Raw genomic sequence first — 21,920 nt, forward strand, 5'->3', positions numbered from 1 at the left:
CACACACAGTGCCAAAAAAGTATACACATCTTAAGAAAGGAAAATCTCTATTAAACTTATAATACTCAAGTCACATTTGACTTCTGCAATTACAAGAAGTGCTCAATGTGACTTGTATTCATCTTTTGTTATTAGTATACACTGAGTACTACAAGTTAAATACATTTTTTCCCTTTCTTAAAATGTGTATACATTTTTGGCACCCTCTGTGTATATATGTGTGTGTGTGTATATACACACACCCAAACTTAAAGGAAAACAATACTACTATCTGAAATAGAAAATGAGTATCACTTGTCCTAAATAGAAGGTACCTGTAAAAATGCATATAATTAAAATACTGTATTTAATCTAGTTAGTTACAGTGTCCTGCCCAAGGCTCTGAGTCTGAAGTCTTCTCTTCTCTCTTAGGGAGATTACAAAGTGTAGAGAGGTGTTAAAAACCTACTAGCACCCAACAGGGGCTTTCTCATTAATGTAATCAGATTTGAAAAGATGAGAAAAGCAGTACATCTCCCATTGTGATCTGATATTAGTTAGCATCCTGTCCATGCCCAGTGACCTCCCTAATACTCTGAAGTGGTCCCCTGTGGCATGTGTCCCACACTTGGGGAAATGCTGAACTAGATCATTGACTTTTAAGGTATCTACTGCTGTTCCTCTAACATACGTGCCCTGGGATGTCTTTACAAAGGTATTAGGATGTGAAAAGGTGGAAAGAGTGTTCTGTGAGAATGCTGCAGCCTAGAGAAAGATAGGGAGGTCAGTATTAGTTCAAGGTGCCCCCAGAAGAGTACAATCTAGTGCTAACAGACATTCTCTCTCCTACAGAGGATTCCAGTCACCGTGTCTGGAATGTGAGGAAGTGAAGTCCAGTTTGGTACCACCCACAGCCCAGAGCTCCCCCATAAAAGGGTGCTCCCGCAGCTCCTCCTATGCCAGCACCCGATCCTCTAGTCACTCCTCCCGATCTCCAAACCCCAGGACCTCCCCCAGGTACACTCGGAGTAGGTCCACCTCCTCTGAAAAAAGGTGAGTGTGATCTTGATTCTGCCACACCTTCCCCCTTGGGGAGTTAACTACGGTAACTGGAGATGTCCTTTGATCCATAAGAGAGAGGAGTCAGATAGACATAAGTTTCAATACCCATTCTACCCATTACTAGCCAGTGACCTTGGGAAAGTCATTTACCTATCTGAATCTGTTTCTTCATCTGCAAAATGAAAGCAATAAAATATGTACCCAAAAGGATTGTTCTGAGAAATAAACAGCACATACAGAAATACTTGGAACATATTGAATATTAGTTATTATTGCTGCTATTGGTATGAGAATGAGCTAATGTGTTTTAGTTATCTTCCACTGCATTTAAAAAAGTATCTCCAAACTTAGCATTTATAAAACAACAAGTGCTTACTTAGCTTCTGATTTTGTAAATCAGCAATAGGGCTGGGCTCAGTTGGGTGGTTCTTGTTCTCCACCCAGAGTCTCCATCCAAGGGCTCACCCAGGGCAGTGAGATTGATCTCTTGGGGCTTTTTCATGTGGCTTTGATCAGCCCTAGCCAGGGACTCTCTGGTCCCCAGCTGAATGACCCCAGCTGACTGATCTTCACTCCAAGTGGTCTCTAATCCTCCAGCAGCCCTGTCTGGACTTGTTTACATGGTAATAGCAGGGTTCCCAGGGTTCTGAGTGAGAGAACACTGTAGTGTGCAAAACTTCCTGAGTCCTAGGCTTGGAACATGACATCCCTTCTGCTATTCTGTTAGCCATAGCAAGTCACAAGACCAACCCAGATGCAAGGATGCTCCTCTTAGTGGGAGGAGCTGCAAAGTCACATCGCAGAGGATGTGGACACAGGGAGAATTATGACATCTTTGCATTCTTCCACCCAACTTCAATTATCACTAATTAACCAGTGGCTTTATGCCGTCCAGCTTCCCTCTGCAAACAGAAATTCCCAGCAGCAGTCTGACTATTCCTCGTTTGTAATTATATAACAAAACAATGGTTGCTTTACTAGTTGGTTATATCAAGACCAGTCCATTCCAAAACAGGAAGCAAGGCAGCTGAGAAAAATATTCAATATGATACCGTGACATAAATAGAAGAGCAAAATAAACTAAAAGTAAAATTAAAGAAAGAAATATAAAATTAAGTCAGGAGAAAGGTTAAGTCCCAAAAAGCATGTCCTATCATTTGTTATAGTTGGTGAAGGTGGGTGGCAAATAGGACCTCTGAGCTCCCTCAGACAAAGCAAAGAAGAAAATTGCTCCATTAATTGTTACATTATTAACCCAAAAAAGATAAGAATTGAGCCAGTTGATTGAAAGAGAAACTATTTCTGATTTTTTAAGTCTCTGAAGTATAACTCAAATGACTCCTTAGAAAAGGGACAATATATGGTATAATGGATGGAAATGCCTGGCAGATCCTTTCAAAGTGTCCAAAAGCATGTTGTATCTGGACTCTTTCTTAAAATATCTCCCAATGCACAGCCAAAGAGCAAGCTGGCAAAAGCAAGTTTCCAGCGGTTATAGCTGGACACTTGCCCCAGGGCAGTGAGATTGGAAAAGCTATTCCCTCCCCACAATGTTCTCTAAAAGTGGGAGACATTAGCAGAGAAGGAAAGAAGATTGGGTGTAGCACAGGGATTCATAATTTGGATTCACAACGATATAGTCTACAGAAGTCAAGGATACTTTGGAGCCAAACAGACCTGAATTCAAGTTGCTTTCAAAGCAAACACCTGAATTCATATCCTCTACAATATCTGTACTTCTGTTTCCCTATCTGTAATATGGCGTTGATAATAGTGCCTAATCCTAAAATATGTTGAGGATTAAATGAGATAATGCACACAAAGTATTAATTCAATATCTGCCACATAATTAAATACGTAATAGTGACAGCTAACATTCCCATGTGCTGGCTAATTGGCACTTAGCATACGTGCCAACATGCTAAATTTGCCCTAATTTACTCATTTAACTTGCAACGGTATAGGGTAAGTACTATTATTATATGTATTTTACAAATGAGAAAACAGAGTCCCAGAGAAGTGAAATTACCTGCCCAAGGTGGCACAGCTAGTAAGAGACCCAGTAAGAGAAAGTCGTTGATATTATTATTAACCACCCCAAAAGAAAGCAGATTTCATGCTCTGGGAAGGGCCCAGTTCCTCCCACCGACCCCCAGAAAGAAAAGGCTCGCTGCCTGGGGACCGGCTGAATAAAGCTGAGAACTCTCCGGCAACCCAAGAGGAGGACGCTCTGCAAGCTCCTCAGAGGCTGTCACCTCTCCCCAGGTCCTACTCTCGCTCTCCCAGCTATTCCTCCAAGTCTGGCAAAAGGAGTCCGCCCAGCAGAAGCTCCCGACCACGCCGCAGCCCCAGCTACTCGCGCTACAGCCCCAGCAGGTACCGGCCGCGCCCCTTGGCTCTGCACCTCCTCTCTGGCGCCGGGTCCCTGACCCGCCTCTCGGACCGTCTTTCTCTTTAGTCTCACCCAGCCTCAGCATTTTTAAAGATTCCCTTAGTCCTTAATCCACTCTCTTAGTCAGGAGTGGCAGCGAGGCACCAGACATACCCTTGCGAATCAAAGCTCCCAGCCCAAGCACTCCCACAGCCACACTTCAGAACTCATTCCTGGCCCTAGCCCTTTTTACCCTTCATCCCTATATATATAACTCCCAAATCTTACCCACACACCGGCCCCGAGTGATGCTCGCATCCGCGTCCCTGCGATGCCTGCCCGCACAGGCTGACCCCTCTGCATGCGCCCAGCCCCCGCCCCACGGTGCCCACCCCTCAGACTCTTCCCACAGCTCCGTGTCCTCCCTCGCGTCTTCCCTGCTGGCCCGCGCAGACCCCGTACCCTGTCCTTGGGGGGCGGTAAGGAGAGGAAGCGAGTAAATACCCCACACCCCTTCAGGGAGCGGGACCCCAAGTACAGTGAGAAGGACTCGCAGCAGCGGGAGCGCGAGCGAGAGCGTCGGAGACGTCGGTCCTACTCGCCCATGAGGAAGCGCCGGAGAGACTCCCCAAGCCACCTGGAGGCGCGGAGGATAACCAGGTGCGGGCAAGAGAGGAAGGGAGACCCTCTTTCACCTTCGTCCCCTCTCTTATTCCTACCTGTCCAGGCCACAAGTTCACCCCAGACCTGCTTGGGGTTGGGATTTCAGGATTGTGAGAGTTGGGAGTGAGCAACCCTCCCACCCCCAACCATTGAAATTAAGTTTCTGTTTTAAAGCCTCGGGGCTGAGTCGACCACCCCACCCAGCTTGGGGAAGCAGACTGAGGTCTGGGGTGTGGTCAGAGTCCGGGATGGAACTGGAGCTGGGGCTGGGGAGACGGTGGGGTCAGGTCTAGGAATGGAAGCCAAAGCGCAGGGGCGGGGCCTTGGTCTGGCAACGGAGCCTGGGGATTGGGGACAGACTTTCACTCTCCGATGCCAGGCTTAAATAGCCCTATAAATAATTACCCCTGAACCAATGTGGAGAGGGCAAACGGGATTGCTTAGGTGCCAAAGGAACCTAGAGGGAGTAGCGCTGGGTAAGACGTGAAGTGGAAACGTGGCCTCGAAAAGGCTCTTATCTTTCAGAGCCTCGGTTTTCTCTTCCACGAAATGTTGAAGGTAATAACTCCCACAAGTAACATGAGCATGAAATGAAAGGGGGTAAAAAGATGTGAGTGTGCTTTGTGAACTTAATGCAGAACCTCACTGTGTGCCATTGTAATTGATTGAATGATTAGACTAGGTGGATAAAGTTCCCTGTAACAGGTAAGGTCTCAGAAGAAAAATTCTCCAATAGAGAATAGTGACAAGTTTCCAGGCCTTGAAAGCTGGGAGAATGGCTGAATGCTGCCCTAAGATTGAGTTGGGCTCTCCTTCTGGAGCTCCAAGCATCAGCTACTGGAGCAGGGATCCTGACTGCCCAGTGCGCCGCCCTGGAGATGACCTAGAAGAGGAAAAAGAACACGCGCCCCAGAGGAGGCCTTTTCTGAAATATCCCACAGAGCGCCCTGCCTCAGCTTGTGGGAATTCCTAAACCCACTGCCTTGACCCAAGTGTCCTTGGTGTCCACTGGGAAAAGGCCAAGATAAAAGTGGCATTTCCAAAAGGTTATCTGGTTTCCTTGGTCAACCTCAAATCCATCTCGATTAACTCATTCAGTGTTTCCCAAACTTTAGCCATCGACCAGCGTCTTTACCACTTTGGCCCTGTCTGCTTATTAATTGTACTATTTTTTGCTTAATTTTCCTAAAATAGACCTGCCCTTTTTAGAGGTTCATACATTTATTTCAAAAGGAAACTGGATATAGTACAGAAAATGGAAAATCAGCCTCTTTACCATAAATAGATAATTCTAATAAAAATAAAAATAGCAAAACAAAACTACGATTAAAGTTTAGAGGTAGATTCTGTTGATAGCTGGAGGCTCTGAGCCCTAGGCTTGAGTCCTTAAAAAATAAATAAATAAAAAGTAAGATGATCACTTTCAAGCGTATTAGCACTAAGCTGAGATTTTCTCTCTGATGTTCTCAGGACTTCAAGGGAAGTGGAAAAGTAGTCTTTGTTCCTAAAGGACCGGGAAATGAAGGATACTGCCTTCCTGGGACAAGCCTGGGGCTCCCCTGGTGGAGGTTGGGTGGAGCCTGGCCCTCACCCGTCTTCCCTCTGCTTTCTGCAGTGCCCGGAAACGCCCCATCCCCTACTACCGGCCCAGTCCTTCTTCCTCCGGCAGCCTCAGCAGCGCCTCCTCGTGGTACAGCAGCAGCAGCAGCCGCTCCGCCAGCCGCAGCTACTCCCGGAGCCGGAGTCCCAGCTGGAGCCGGAGCCGGAGCCGGAGTCGGAGCAGGACCCGCACTAGCAGCAGCTCTAGCTCCCGTAGCCCCAGCCTGGGCTCCCGGAGCCGGAGCCGGAGTCGGAGTCGGAGCCGGAGCCGGAGCCGGAGCTACAGTTCGGCAGACAGCTACTCCAGCACGAGGCGCTAAGCAAGGGCCTTCCCTTGAGCCAGCTGCCCTGTGGGGCTCCCTTTTGCTCTGCCGGCCTCCCCCATCACCTGCCCTTCCTGCCTTCTCCTTACAGATTTTGAGAGCTCCTGGACGCTGTCCTTCCTGCTTTCCTGGGGAAGAGAAAAAGAGTGTGCCGGGGGCTTCACCTTCTTGGTCAAGCTGCTAGGAGCCTCGCTACCAGCACCATTTGGGGGCTCAACTCAGGACTGGGCATGTGGAGAGAACCATCCTCTGTGGCACAAAAAAAGAAGAAGGAAAAAAAAAAACTCAAGGTTTTATAATAAGCAATGGGTCCATGACTTGGGGCCTGGCCAAGAAAATGGATGCACCCATCACAGGAGGCCAGTAGTCATCCCCTCACCTGCCTTCATCCTTTCTTCACCAATCTCATGGCTGCACATGGATGGACCCCCATGAGGGGGAGAGATGAGAGAGGAGACCAAGGGCAGTTCTGGCCCAGGATAAGGGGTCAGGCCTTTAACATCCTCAGACAGGCCCAAGCAAAGGGTAAGACTTTAGCCTTTAGAAGAAGGGACATCCCTGAGAAGGGGACATGGACATTTGAGCTGGTGGTAGGTGTCAGGAACTAGGATATGGGTTCTCTGGTGATGAGTATGGGAGCAAAAAGGAAGGGGTCAGTCTGCTGCTCCCAGGAGCTCAGCATGGTCAGGGAAGGGAGCCCAGTTACAGAGAGGCCACTGCACAAAATGCCTTTTGGCTGTTCACGGGGGCCCTGCAACCCCATGAGAAAGGAGACAGTACACTGGTCAGGACACTTTGGTCTAGAGCCCTCACTCCCCAAATTTGCCCCTGCCCCACATGCTGGCACCAATTTAGTTCCACAGGACCATCTGCTGAGCATTCTCCAGTGCCATGGCCAGCTGCCAGCTGCCAGCGCCAGCCAGTCTGGCCTTACCCTCTGGTTGGCACCTGTAGGCCCCCTCCCCACCGCCCAGAATGCCACACCTTGGATCCTACCCAGGCGGCCTGGCACCTACCCACTCACCCTGCAGCCTAAACTACTCCCCTTGCCTCTCAGGAATTGTGCCAGGATGGGGCAGGCAGCTCAGGTTTGGGGGAAAGCACCCAAATCCAGAGTCCAGGGGAGAGGGGCTTAGATGCCCCATGTCTCCAGCTCCTTCTGGGTCTTGAGGTTTCTTATCAGCTTGGGAAAGACCCACCTTCATTTCCTTCCTCGCCCCACCTTCCCCCCTGGCCAGGGCTGGGCAGAGAGGGTAAGTTGATCTCTGAGATACACAAATACCACCAGCTGCTTCACCCACTGAAGGCACTGAGAACAGGGAGGTGAGGAATATGATCCTTAAAATAAACTCTCAGGCGTCCCCCTCACCAGCTGACTGGCGCTCTAGAGCCTTGTGGGTGAGTTTCAAGTTTGTGGTAGCAACAGCAGCAGGACAGGACATGCAGGGAGAGAGGACAGTTCTCAGATTTTGGATGCTTTGGATGGATTATGGGGAAGCAGGGACCAAACACTCTTTATCCCTCCAACAGCAGGGAAAGCATTTGGAAAAAACTTATTGTTGGAAGCAGTGACCTCTACCCCACTCAATCTTCCCCATCCAATCAGCCTATGGGGCCAGAGACTGCCATGCAACCATCCAGAAAGCCCTTTCTCCCTCAGGAGTAAGGGGCCCCCAGTCAGCAGTGGACAACCTGGCCTTCCCCTGGGGCCCCTCGCCCCCACCTAAGCCCCACCCACCAAGACTAATGGATGCCAGTGCTGTCACGGCAGAAGGCCAGATGGCAGGTGCCTGGGACAGGCGCCAGTCCCCTGCAACTGTAAATAACCCTCTTTCCCCTCAGAGAAACCCAAACTGGACTCCAATCTCCCTTCCTGGAGACAGAGGCTTCCGGAGCCACCAGACTTGTTTGGACTGCCTTCATTCAGACAATTCTAGGGGACCATTTATGCCTGGGGCTCCTAGCAAATCTTTTATTTATTTTATTTATTTAACTATTTATTTATTTATGTGATGACTTTTGCTCTCTCCCCCTCTCTCTTTCTCCATTAGCAGTATTTAATTATTTATTTATTTATACAGAGAGGTTGTGTGTGTTTGTATGTATGTGTGTGTTTGGGGTAGGGACTGCTAAATTATTTTGTGAGTCTCTCCCTCCCCCCCCCCCCCCGTCTCTGTGGATGGGATTTGAAAGGCTGGAAGTGGATGGGCTATTTGTCTTTTCCCTCAAAGCCAGGAATATCCTTGGGAGTTGGCCCAAGGTTTATTATTCAGTCTAATGTCAAAGAGGTTCAAACCTGTGTCCTCCCCAGCCCCCCTGTCCCCCAGCTACCTCACTGAGGTATCAAAAAGATGAAAACAGCCCAGAGGCTTGTGAGTGAAGGTGCTGAATGGCCAAAGAGAAGTCTCAGTTTATGCAGTGGTTGGAGTCTAACTTGGCATGTGGGACCAAAGTTGTACAAAGTCAAAATCCCCACTGAGAGGTTGTACCTTAGGGAGACACTCGACTGGAGACAGATGTGCTGTCTCTTAGCAGACCGAAGACTTCTCGCACTGTTCAGTACTCACTAAAGTAGTCGTCTTGTATTTTGAAGTCCATTGTGGGTAAGGATGCTGACTGGTTTTGAATTGGGAATGCACTTGGAGTTGATGAGGAACTCACCCCGTAAGAGTAAAGCAGGAATTAAGCTGACTGAGGAGATACACACACTCACTCCAAGGAACATATTCTAGGGCTAGATTACTCATTGAGCACACTTGGTGGGTTTCAGGTTAGTTACACATGCTCCCTCTCCACTTTCCCTTAATTTCTCCCCTCCTCCTCAGGTTGAAGGCTGTCCTGTTCCTTTTGAAATGGAGACAAGGTATTAGCCATCCAGTCCTGAGTTTGGGAGAGACTCACAAACCCAAAGCAAAAGTCTTTTTCTGTGATCTCTTGCTGTTCCATCAGGGAAGAGCAAAAAGCTATTTCTGAAATTAAGAAAATAATAACCCAGAAGGTAGGAAGAGCCTAATGCCTCCTGCCCCCAAGAAGGGAGGCCCATTTGCAAACCCATGCTGGGAGGGTCCAGGATCCAGAGGCCTTTATCTGTCCTGCCTATGTGACCAACTGACAGTGTTGTCTGGCTGCTGGCCAAAGAGGGCTCTTACCTTTTCCAAAAGTCGCTATCCACTATCCCTTGTGATCGCCAGCTTTGGGTTCGGTGAGACTTTTGCAAAATCTCTAGTCATTTCCCTGGCAATGTGACTACCCTGCCCAAACCCAAGCAAGGGGGTAGCCCTATCCTGGGGGAAGTTTACAAGAAGGCTGTTTAAATGCCTCCTGGGGGAAAAAAATTCTCTCTCTGTTTCTCTAATTTCCTTTACACTCCTTTTTTTCCATTCAAAACTGAGACTATAGTTGAGGCACTGGGAACCTTGATTAACCAGAACTCTCAACTCCTGGTAGTGCTGTGTCTACTTGATTCTCCTCACCATCTGCTTCCAGGAAATAAGATAGATCACCAGAAATCTGCTCACAGTGAGGACTTCACTCAGAAACCAGCATCCAGAGTGGTTTGCCGGAAAGCAGGAAGACGTGGCTTGCAGGAAAGCAATGTGGTTCCCCAAGCACTTTGACCTTCCTGCTGTGGATGTACCTGGATGAGTGAAACTGGGTCAACTGTTCCCTATCTCTGAGCTAAGTTCCCACCTCTGTGAAGCAAAAGTATTTTTGAGCTACAATCCAAAATGCTGAACTGAGGCCTGGGAGGGTCACCAAAGACAGAGGGAGCTTCACTGAGACTCAGAAGGAAAAGGAAAAGAGACTCAAACATTTTTAGGAGGTTCTCAGTCATGAAAGTATAAAAAGTAAAAACCAAAAGCAAGATTTGAATAGCTTTAGTTTAAAAAGCTAACTAATTTAGAGCTTCCTTCTAGGAACATTCTGGTTCAGGGAGGTTTGACCACATTCCTAACCCTATTTCTTCCCTCCTTTGAAGGAAAGTCTGTCTTTCAATGAAAATGTTAGAAAGAATTAAGGAGCTCAATCTCAGAGAGCCCTATCCCTTCATTTGTTCAGACCCAGTCTCTTTCCTGAAAGGGTTTCTTGAAGAGGCCAAACTTTGGGGTGCTCCCAAAGGCAAGCAAAACAAATCACTTTCCCTCTCAAGTCCAGCTTCCGTCTTTCCTTCTGCCGTGTGCTTTTCACCACTTTTTTTCCACAAATGTTCAAAGTAGTCTCACGTGCATGAATTTTGCCTTGCTTTAACCCTTTAGCTGAATAGAAAAATGTGTCTTAAAACAAAATCAAAACGAGGATTCCTCAAAACCTTTTCCTCCATTGGCCAGTCGAGTCCAGGTGAGAAACTTACGCCAGATGCAATGTCGTCAGGCAATCTTTTATTGAAACCGTTTCCTTCTCAGTTCTGCAGAAGTGAGCTAATGATGTGGACGCAGTTGCTGTCTCTCCTCTTGTCTGTGCCTTTTGGATGTTGTTTTTGCTTTGGTTTGGTTTGGAGGGTTTTTAGTTCTTGTTTGCATTGTAAATACCGTGTTGGAGAACCCTCATCAGAACATGGCTTATTTAATAATTTATTTTCTATTTATTGAGTGGTATTGGAAAAGGAGAGGGATCACCTCTTCCCCTGAATTGTTATTGGAAACTGGTTTATCTTCCAGCCCTGGGTGCTGCTGTCTGCAGCAGGGGCGTTATTGCCCAGGTGATGAGTACCAGATTCACCAAGCAAATTAGAATTGGCAAAAATGGAGGCTTCACTCATAACAAATTAAGCTGAAATGGAATTAAGACACTGGTTATCTCCAGGAAAACCTCATTTAGATGGAAATTAATTGAAGAATAAAATGCTTGTGCATGAACCAACTTCTATTAAAAAGTCACAACTCGTTGGGGAAAAAAAAAAAAAGAAATGAGAGAGAGAGAAAGAAATGTTAAACCCTTTTCTCTGGCCAAGAATACATATGCTTCATCTTCTAATGAGCTGAGCTAAAGAGACTGGAATGGCATTTTTGTGTGGTTCTCTTGCCTGTGTGTCTGTCTGAAAGAAATCACATGGGTCTCAGGCCTCAGTCTTGTCACCTGTAAAATGAGGCTTAGCCTGTGTATTCTGGGCAGGGTGGAGAAGGATTGGCTATATCGTCCCTTGTCTTCTATTCAACATAGGTCAAAGGGGGTCAAATAAAGAAAACAAAAAGGTATGTTCTGGACTTCATTTGCAGGGTTAGGTCACAGAAGCTGAGTCCCGCAGTCAGATATGGGGAACCTCAAGCTGCTGTCACCTTGCTGACTGTAGCCTTCTGTATTTAGCTCAAACGTCTTTCCAAGCTCAGTGGTCCAGAGTCATCACAAGAGAGACTAAGGTGGCTTTACCCTGCCCTGGATTTAACCTCTGTTCATTGTCAGGCCCCATTTTGCACAATCAGTCAAATAAGCCATGACATAGGTTATATTGCCACTTTTCAGATGAAAAAAGTGAAGCCCAGGAAGGGGAGCTGATGTGCCCAAGCTCCCTTAAGCTCAGATCAGCTTGACTCCCCATCCTACGTTCCCTCAGCAGCTCTTTCTCTGGGGGTCTCTGCTGTGGGGACTTCCCTCTTCACTGTATGTTTTCTCTCCCAATTCTCAGCTATTTCCTTAAGCGGTAATTGATTAAGGACCTAGACGAATCTACCACATTGGTCCAGGGAACTTGGTGCACTCTAAGGCCATTTCTCTACACTGGGATCTGGGACTCCCAACTGGAAAATTCCAAACCCGAGGACCGACCACCAGCCCAGCTCAGCTTCACCAGCCAGCCTCTATGTGGAGTAAACCCACATCAGAGAGAGAGAGAAGCCTCTGTGTCCTCTGCCCAGTGACACAGCGGCCATGGCTTGCTTGATTTCTGGTCTCTACAGATAAGCATAACCTTCCTGGGGTTTCGGGTTTTTCAGCCTGTACGAAACATGTCTCTGTTTAATTAAAGATCCTATGATATGGTGTTCTCATCTGTGGCCCAGTGTCCTCTGTCTACTTGGGGTTCCCAGAAACAGAGAGGCAGGAATGCTCAGCTAGTTTCTCTAACCCTACAAACAAACCTATAAGTATTTTGGTTACACACACACACATACACGCACACACAAAGGTCTGACAAATAATTGCATGAACTCATCCTAAAAGAAGTGCAACATACCCCATTGCTGAGTATCACCAAGGTCACCTTTGAAGTACACACCTTGGGAAGCTATGTGCCAAGGCCAGTGCCTAGTCCACCCTTCAAAGCCATGCTGGAACTCTTTTTCTGGAATGATCATCAGAGCTGTTGTCATATTATGCTTGATGTCCTGAATGTCATCGAAATGTCTTCCTTTCAATATTTCCTTTATCTTCCGGTAAAGAAAAAAGTCATTGAGAGCCACATCAGGTGAGTAGGGAGAGTGTTTCCATGGAATTATTTGTTTACTTGCTAAAAGTTTCCTCACAGTGCTGTGTGAGCTGGTGCGTTGTCATGATGCAAGAGCCCATTTTTGCACACACCTTTCTCAAGCCAAGATTTTCAATTGATGCTGCTCTGTAGTAATACACTGCATTTCCCTCTAAAAGATTGATGCTACTTTTTAGTGTTCAAGTGTTTTTGTCTCAAATATAGACGCACATATATAGATACACATACACACACATTTACGTTTATGTTTACACACGTGCATATTTGAGTTTTAATTTTAGGCCAGCTTGATAGCTGCAGGCTAAATAATTAGTAATAAAAATTATTCCCTTCTTTAAAAAAAAAAAGATTTTCCTGTTTTTCTTTGTCTGCTATGCTTCTCACAATTGGCCAATGATTTTTGACACACAATTCAATGAACTTTAGTAATGTTTCCAGTCAGTTCTGCACACAGTGGCAAGTTCGCAAACTTAATTGTCAGATCTCATATGTATATGTTGTGGAATGCCTTAGGAGGCATTTTCTGAAGCATTTACGTGTATTATCTTAATCTTCACCACACACACCCCTATGAGATAGATGTTAGGATCTCCTTCTTACAAAGAAGCAAACTGAGGCCTAGAAAAAGCAGTCACTAGCCCAGGGGCCACAGAATAAATCAATGGTCAAATCCAGGCAGGCTGACTCAAAAACGCAGGCTGTCAGCTGCTCTGCTTTATAGCACTTGAGTTTGTGCAGTGAGTAACCAATGTTTTTTACTAGAATTGTTTTTCCCTGAGACTTTGATGGCTGGGGGGAAGTTCTGTGCAGGGCACAGATTTTATAGTCCAAAGATTTAGATTTGAATACAGACCCCGCCTTTGCCAGCTGTGTGGCAATTGGGCAAGGACTATACCTTACTGTGCTTGGTTTGTTCCTCTGTAAAATGGGACAGCAACAGCTACCTCTTGGGCAGCTTTGGGGACTAACTGAAATGGTGGCTTTAAAAAAATGGTGCACAAAAGGCGCTCAATGACTTTGAGTGGGCAGCATTACTATTTCCTAAACTGCAATGGAGCTGTGGTAGTGAGGTTCACACAGCCAGCCCAAAGTAGCCATCCTGAAATGGCGAGGGCCCTGCAAGGCCCCATGGAGGCCTCTAGAAATGTACTCAGTGGAGAACTGAAATAATTCTTACCCTCCAGAGCAGGTGTGGTATACCCCCACAGGGACAGGAAAAGTGAGGGAAGTAGTCAAACTTAGGACCATGGAGAACTGGAGAGCCCAGTCTATAGATATCAAATGGAAATCTCAGCTCAGTGTTGCCAAATCTCCCCATTTTTTAAGACAACCTGAATTTTTTGATAAAATCTCCTGTCATCATTCATTGTTTCTTCAAACACTATGTGGGTCAAAAAATTATACACACACAGTCCACAACTGCGTTGGTTATCAACTAGGAGAGAAAGAGCAAAGTAAGTTAACACTGGGGCTCCATGCATTCTGCCCAACAAGAAACTCCCTTGGGAACCACTTATCTGGGGTAAGCTTTCGTGAGTAAATCGGGGTTTTCCACTATTCCACCCCATCTCTTTTTTTTTGCAGTTTTTGGCTGGAGCTGGGTTTGAACCTGCCACCTCCGGCATATGTGGGGCTGGTGCCCTACTCCTTTGAGCCACAGGTGCCACCCCTTACCCCCACCTCTTTATACACTGATCTCTTTCTTTCCAAATAGCTTGGTTAAAGCAACAATCAGTATCCTGTTCAGAGGCTTCAGCAATAAATAATAATGATAAATAATACTAATAACTTTTATAAAACAGTTATTATGTGCCAGGCCCTCTGCATATACCAGCTTATTTTATTTCTATAACAACACCATTTAGTCTCACTGGACAGAGGACAAAGTTCAAGCTCATGAAGGGAAGACCACATGGCTATTGAGTATTTGAAAGCTGGTCTGTGGCTCCTGGGCCATTTCTGCTTTACCCAACAAGAGTATGAGCCCTTTCAACTCAGAGCTAGCTCAGATCTAGCCCCTGAGGACTTTTATTCCCAGAAAATGTGGTTGCCAGGAGACTGTCCCTGTGACTCACTGGAGGAGGCCTTCACTTTCTGACTCCAGTTACCAGAATTCACGTGTTTGTTTTTCCAGCAATAGATCTGAACAGGCACACCAGCCCCTCCCAGCCCTGGCTGTCCAGGCTCCAGAGCAGAGAGACCTACTTTCAGAGATTGGCAGCTGCCAAAGATGAAGCAGAGGTGTCATGTATGCAACACTCAAACCCTGGCAGTCCCGGGGATATGCCCAGCCCCTCCATGGGACAAAAACAGCAGGATAAGCAGAGAGGTGGGGAGAAACATAGGAAAATAAAACCTCCCAAGAGGCAGAGGACAAAAGTTGATGGATGGCCTAAAGCAAATTAAACCCCTCTCTAGAACCTCTAGGTTGATGTTGGAAAGTGAGTAGGAGTTGGCCAAACACAGAATGAGGGTTTAGGAAAGAGGAGGGAGGGGAGACAACCTCAGCAGGGGCAACCTTGTGTGCACAGGCCTAGCGGTGACACCACCTGTGTAAAGCAGGCCCTTCATCACCCGCCTCCCCAGCGTATTCCTTCCACAGCACTATTACCCTCTGTGATAGCGCTAATCAGTTTGCTTACTTGTTTACAGACCATCTCCATGAGGACAGCAGACTTATTTGGTCTGCCTCATTCATCCCTGTGCACCAGAGCACTTGGGCAGTTGTCAAGTGACTGACTCCACCCACGGTTGCCAGTTTCACTCCTTTCTAATGCCCATTCTTCTTGAGCTGGTTAATTGTCCCACACAGGGACTTTTCGGATCTCTCATGCACATACTCTTCCCCTGAGGAGCGAGAAAATGAGCACCTACTGATTGTTCAACATTGTTCAAGGCCCTGGAGTATATGGCCTAGGATTAGAAAATAGCATAATTTTTTAAAGGCAGTGGCTAGACACAAGGACTTAGAAGTCAGACAGACTCCTAAGACCTGGGTTTGAATCTGTCTCTGTTACTTCCTAGCTCTGTGTCTATGCCTCAGTGACTTAACCTCCCTGAGCTCGGGTTCTTCATCTTTCCAGGGGGGATAATAAAAGTAGCCATCTAGTAAGGTCCCTGTGAAGTTGGTATGGGGTGGTGCATGGAAAGCACTCAGGCAAGTGTCTGATGGAGCTTGTACTATTGTCATTGACGATAAAAACAACAAAGAAGCAGGAGAGGCTCAGTTGCTTACATAAGCTCATGACAAGTTTCTGGGAAGATTTCAAGTCACCTTGGCAAAAAGGATGAACAGTCTCTCATCTTTCATCACCTTGAACACCAAATGCTCAAGAGAGGCACTCCTATCTGCTGCCCTCCATACGTATCTCCTCCACCTGAAAGAACCCAGAGTCTCCTGAAAACTTGGCAATCTCCCTATGTATATCTCCACCCTGATATTTCATCAACGTTTTTCACCTAAGTAGGTCTAGCATCAATCCATCAGTGGAGAGACATCGGGGCACTAGTCATGCATTTCCACCCAGAGTGGGTCTACAATATGGATTTACCACACCTTCAGAATGCGGTTTGGCCAGCCTATAGCCAGAGGACTGACTCATGCAAGTTTTGCTTTTTGTCTTTTTTTCCTTTGCCATGGAAGCTTGTCAAATGTCTTCTGAAGGTATAGTGTTGGATCCCTGTGGCAATAGACTCTCAAATTCGAAGCCAAAGTAAACACAACCAACCCCATCAAATTCAAGTCATATAGCTAAGTGCAAGGGAGTTGAGATAGATGAACACACACACACACACACACACACGTTTATCCTTTCATTCTCCCTGACCTCTAGCACTTCTGCTTGATGAAGCTGTCGTAACCCAAAGGAATGCATGGTCTCCTGTGCTTGGGTTTCCTGGAGTCTTTGAATCATTTGAAATCACAAGCAAAGTTTGATGTATTCATATATCAGCATTTTAGCTCACAGGAGTATATACTTCCCACCAGTTTTCCAAAGGGATTCAACTTATGGAAACTTTTAGGATGTTTCCACAGAAATCTGTCTCCACTCTCTCAGGAGGTGGCAGAGGCTTCAGGTGCTTTAGGATAGCCATCCCCCATTTCATCCATAGCAATAAAAAAATCCCCCATGCTGATCTGGGTTCTTTGCCACCCAGAATAAAGACTGAATTTCCTAGCCTCCTTTGTAGCTATGGGTAGCCATGTGACTGACTTTTACCAATGAGGTATAGACAGAATTTTTGCATGGCAGCTTCCAGAAATTTCTATAAAATAAATTTGTCATGTGTTTTCTTCCTTCTTCTATATCCCTTCCTTCTTCTTGCTGGCTGGAATGTGGCCTGATGGCTGGAATTCAAGTGACTCCCTGATTCATGAGGTAGCTTTGGGAATGGAGCCCATATAAGTGGAACAATAAGATAGAAGGAGTCTTGGTCCCAAGAATGTTCAGGAACAGAGGCTCCATCACAGCAATGGATGGGATGCCTCTGGACTTCAACATTAGGAAGAAATAAATCTGTCACTTATTTTAGCCACTGTTATTTTGACTACCTGTTATTAACAGCTAACACTAATCCTAACTCATATTCAGGGTGAAGTTAAAACAGTCCCCAGAAGGAGATGTCATGTCAACATCTCTCTTTCTCCATCTCTATACATCCCCCCCAACTCCTTCAGCCTCTCTCCCACCCTCCCAGAACAAAACTCAAAAATGCTCTAAGGCTGAATACTCCTAAGAGCTATCACTCCCAGACATCGAATAAACTGTTTCCAAAGCAGCTCCCTGGCATCAAGATCACTAGCAGGTCAAACCAGCTCCTGTCCTAACCTCAAAGGTATCTGGGAAAGGAGCTCTCAAGATTGCAGACCTCTGGTTCTCCCTCCCCCTCTGCACAGGAGCTCATGACAGCACTCTTCATAAATGTCCCAAATAGAGAGGGATTCATGCCACTTTCCCAGCCAGGCTCTTGTCAGAGAAGGAAATAGAATGATTTCTTTATCATTCCTTCAATACATTATTAGTATTAAGAAAGTTCTTTTAAAGCAATACCAACAAGCACAATCAGAACAGAATTAGGAGGACCACCCATCAGAATAGGTTAGGTTATGCTGCAACAACAAATAAGACCAAAGTTTTCATGCCTTGAAAAAACAAAGATCTATTTCACAGTGGGCCAGCTGGGACAGTCCACTCATGACTGATGCTGGTGACTGTGGTGCTGATGATCATAATGCAGACAGAAAGAGAAATTGCCTAGGGTCCTGCCTTCATGGAGCCAAGGGTTTCCTGTAGGTGATTAAGTGGCAGATATCACTTCTGCCCATACCCATTGGACACAATCCATTGACACAACTCCTCCCAACCACAGTGGCATCAGGAAGTACACTGCTACCTCCCAGATGCCCAGGAAACAGGGGAAGGAAGAGAAAAAACGGAAATGTTTGGTAAACAACACTAATGACAACCGCAAAGCACATATTTTATTGAACCCAACTATGTGCCAGGTATAGCTGTAGATGCCAGCAATACCACCATGAACAATCAGAAGCCCCTACCCTCCACCCTCATGGAGCTTACATCTAATGGAAGAGGCAGATAAACGCCTGATTAGACATGTAAAATCTAAGGTAGTGGCAAGGGCTACTAAGAAATAAAACCAGCTGATGTGAGAGAGCAGGAGGGTAGAAGAGGTTTCTCTGAAGAGGTGAAATTTATAGTCAAAAGAAGAATGACGAGAATGACCCTACAAAGACCGGGGCAAGATGGTTCCGGCAGTGGGAGTAGCAGAGGGAAGCCCTCGGCAGTAACCTGCTTGCCTTGTCTGTTTGACAGATAGAAAGTGGCACCCTGGGCCTGAAGCACCCTGAGCCCGAGATGGAGAGAAGCAGGGAATCGGAGGGGAAAGGCAGCCTGGAGCCTTTATAGTAGCTGAAATTATTTCCATTACTTATTTAAGTATTTGTGTATTGATACACATGAAAGCTTATATGGCTCATTCACTGCTTTGCACATAAGAACTTGATTAAAATGGAGTGAATGAATAAATGAGCAAATAAACACTGACTGTCTCCCCACTTCTCACATCTGGTTCTCCTCACATGTTTCCTGAGTGTACCACCATTCCCCTAGGTGAAAGGTCTAAAAACCATCCCCACTTTACAGATGGCAAAACAGAGGCTTGGAGAGGCTAAGTCCCTTGTCCAGAGAAGCAGAGCAAAGAGGATTCAAATCCAGATCTGTTCAAGTTCTTACCCACCATGTTTTACTGTCTGTCTTATGCATGAAATACAAACTGCCACATCCTGAAAACTCTGGTTGGTCAAGACAGGAATTCCCGAGATGCAGAATAACTCATTTGGGCCATGAAAAGGGATCTCAGATGCCCTGACAAAGACTCAGAAATACAAATAAGACCCCCTGGCTGGGGGTGTTCATCCTTTAGGATTCAAGGGGAGAGAGCAGAACACTCCTCTATCCACCCCCCCCACACACACATACACACAGAGCTGACCCCTGAATCACTTCTGCTGGGGGCACCTGTAGCAGAGAGAAACTCCTGTCAAGCCACCCCCTGCCCCAGCTCTGAATGGGTTTACTGTTAGTAACATGTAAGGATCCCTCTGGTTGACTCAGGGATGGCTCCTCCCAGGTTCCAGAGAAGGCCTAATGAGAAGGTGGGGAGAGCCGGGGGTCAGGGTGGGGGGCCAGAGACCTGAAGGCCAGCTGAGATCTGCTGGCTTGGCCTGGGTTTGGAGGGCCAATGCCCTGGCCAGGTACACATTGTGGGACCAGTGGCACAGCCTCCCCGGGCAGCCAAGAGCAAGTCATCCGAGATGTGACTCTGTGCTTTTAGATTGTACAACTCTAAAATGTGAGACCACAAGGCCAGGCTCAGTGGCTCACACCTGTAATCCCAGCATTCTGAAAGGCCCAGGTGGGTGGATTGCCTGACTCAGGAGTTTGAGACCAGCCTGAGCAAGAACAAGACCTCATCTCTAAAAACTAGCCAGGTGTTGTGGGAGCACCTATAGTCCCAGTTACTTGGGAGATTGAGGCAAGAGGATTGCTTGAGCTAAAGAGTTTGAAGTTGCTGTCAGCTATGACACCATAGCACTCTACAAGGGTGACAAAGTAAGACTCTGTCTCAAAAAAAATAAATAAAATGTGGTTAACAATAATACTGCTGCCTCAGTATTGCTATGAGGACTAAAGGAGGTAAACACACAGGGCATTTAGCAGAGATTGGTGCACAACAGTTCTCAAATAATGATGGGTGTCATTACTGTCCTTTTGTTGTTGTTATTCATAAAATCACAGAGTGGTTAGTTAAGAACAGAGACTCTGGAGCCAGACTCCCTGGACTTGAATCCCAGCTCTGCCACTTAGTAGCTGCATGGTCATGGGCAAGTTATTTAACCATTCTGTGCCTCAGTTTGTCATCTGTGAATGGGGATAATAATACTTACCTTGGAGAAATACGTGTGAAGATGAAATACATTGATGCATGCAACACACTTACAACTGGTACAAAATGTTAAACAGGTGTTTTTATTATCATTACCACTTATATCATTATCATCATTTGCAGAGGTGGTCAGGGGAAGAAACCCTTGGAAAGAATTTTGGAGAAAAATAATAGGAGGAAGCTAAGAGCTCAGTAAGTAAGCATTACCCTCACAGGATTATGAGGGCATAAACTTGTTAGAAGAGGGACAATGTGGGTTGTTTATCTATTTTGTTTATTTCTTCTTTTCTTTCAGTAGGGATGTGTGGCAGAGGAGAGAAACCTGGGCTTGAAGTTCAGACAGATCTGGGTTCAGAACCCACACGGGCCTTTGGCAAGTCGCTTCACATCTTGTGCCTCAGTTTTTCAGCTGTAAAATGGGAATAATGATAGCATATTAATAATAATAATCTCTAGGGGGTTGTGGTAAAGATTAACTAAGAGCATGTTTGGAAAGCCTCCAGCTTGGTGGCTGGCTCCTTCTATGTAATCCAGAAATTTTAGTTAATATTTCAATGCTGTAACTGTGTGTACTCCACGGGAACTAAGCAAGTCAGACAGAGTTGCTGATGCAACATTATCTACTCAGCCAAGATCTACTAAGCTCCTACATTGCACCCAGCACCTCTTGGTGCTGCAGACACTGTTGTGATCAAGACACCCAAAGGTTCTGCTGTCATGGGGCCAAAATGTGCTGGAAATTCCATTAGTATCCTTATAGGGGGTCTGAGAAAAGAAAGGAAGAAAAGGATATGAATACAGAATGTTGGCTGGAGGATGTGCTGGGCCTAGGGACACCAGGAGGAGGAGCTCTGATATGGGTCTGCAGACTCTGGGGAGGATCTGCAGGCTGGAGTCCTCTGGGGGAGGGTAGGAACTTGTTTCTTACTAAAGTGGAAAGAAAAAACACAGAATTTGGCAGCTGTGTCTCTCTCCTACTTTGTCCTGATGGTACTTGTATAATGTCAGTCTGGCCTCCATTTCACAAAGGGAGGATGATGTCCCTCCTCCCAGATTGTTTTGAGGATTTATTATGATATGTCCCATGTAAAATCTCCAAGAGGACAGTAGCTGGGAGAAGAACCTTGTTCTGGTTCCTGGGATCAAGCATACCCCCCCACTGCCCACACACAACGTCTTTCTTTACCTTAGAGAACCAGCCTGGAGTCTCCTTCCCCTCTCTGGCCTCTTCTTTCTCCTGGGACAGCCCCTGGTTGCACTGACCACTTTAGATGACTCCTCACCAGGTGCCTGATCAGCGGTATGAGCAGCTGCCTCCCTCGGCTTCCCAAAACAGAATGCTGGCCTGATCCAGAAACACAGCAGGAGCCCAGGGGGAATGGGACACCAGGCAGCATGAAAGAATCCCCTATTCTGGTTATTATCGTGTGTTCCCAAGTCCTATTGAGTCCTCATTCAGCTCTATGGCTCCAGGCAGGTGGCCTTACCTCTCTGAACCATGGGGAATCCATGAGGTCATTGATAAAACTGTTCACCACAGGGCCTGGTACACAGTCTGTGCTCATTAAGTGTGAGCCATGACTGATTTCAGAGGCAGAGTAGCAGATGGGTTAAGAGCCCACTTGCCCAGGCTCTAATCCCAGCTCTGTCACTTAACCGAGTATATAGACACAGGCAAGTCACATAATTTCTCTGTGCTGTGGTTTCCTCCTCTGCAGTATGAGGTACTAGTAGTTACTTCCTCACAGGACTGCGGGAGGATCAGATGAGGTAAGACCAGACGCTGGCACATGGCAGGTGCCTCGTAGATGCTAATATTGCTATTCCTATTTTCTAGTCTTACATCCTCCCTGTCCTCCCCCTCATTCTTGAAATGAAAATGTGGATTAGGTCATCACAAGTTCAATTCCCTGCTCCTTCACCAGGCTTCCCCTCCTTCCTGGTTCCCTGGTCCCCAAGTAAGCCTTGTTCTAAGCAGAGGGGTCTCCTGGTGGTTTCAGGGTGGGGTTGAGGAAGGAAGTTTCTGGTGAGGAAG

The 21,920-nt window shown here is 46.5% G+C and overlaps 1 protein-coding gene across 1 annotated transcript in view; it reads left to right on the top strand.

Annotated features, from left to right (window-relative positions):
- Positions 1-6,181, top strand: part of SRRM4 (serine/arginine repetitive matrix 4) — a 147,424-nt gene extending 141,243 nt beyond the window's left edge. The window contains exons 10-13 of the mRNA XM_053588846.1: positions 832-1,032; positions 3,307-3,417; positions 3,932-4,072; positions 5,691-6,181. Of these exons, the coding sequence (XP_053444821.1) occupies positions 832-1,032; positions 3,307-3,417; positions 3,932-4,072; positions 5,691-5,994 (757 nt within the window). The 3' untranslated portion in view covers positions 5,995-6,181. The remainder of the gene's footprint in view (positions 1-831; positions 1,033-3,306; positions 3,418-3,931; positions 4,073-5,690) is intronic.
- The last annotated feature ends 15,739 nt before the right edge of the window (positions 6,182-21,920 follow it).

This window comes from Nycticebus coucang, chromosome 4 (genome assembly GCF_027406575.1).
Source record: "Nycticebus coucang isolate mNycCou1 chromosome 4, mNycCou1.pri, whole genome shotgun sequence".
Lineage (NCBI taxonomy): Eukaryota > Metazoa > Chordata > Mammalia > Primates > Lorisidae > Nycticebus > Nycticebus coucang.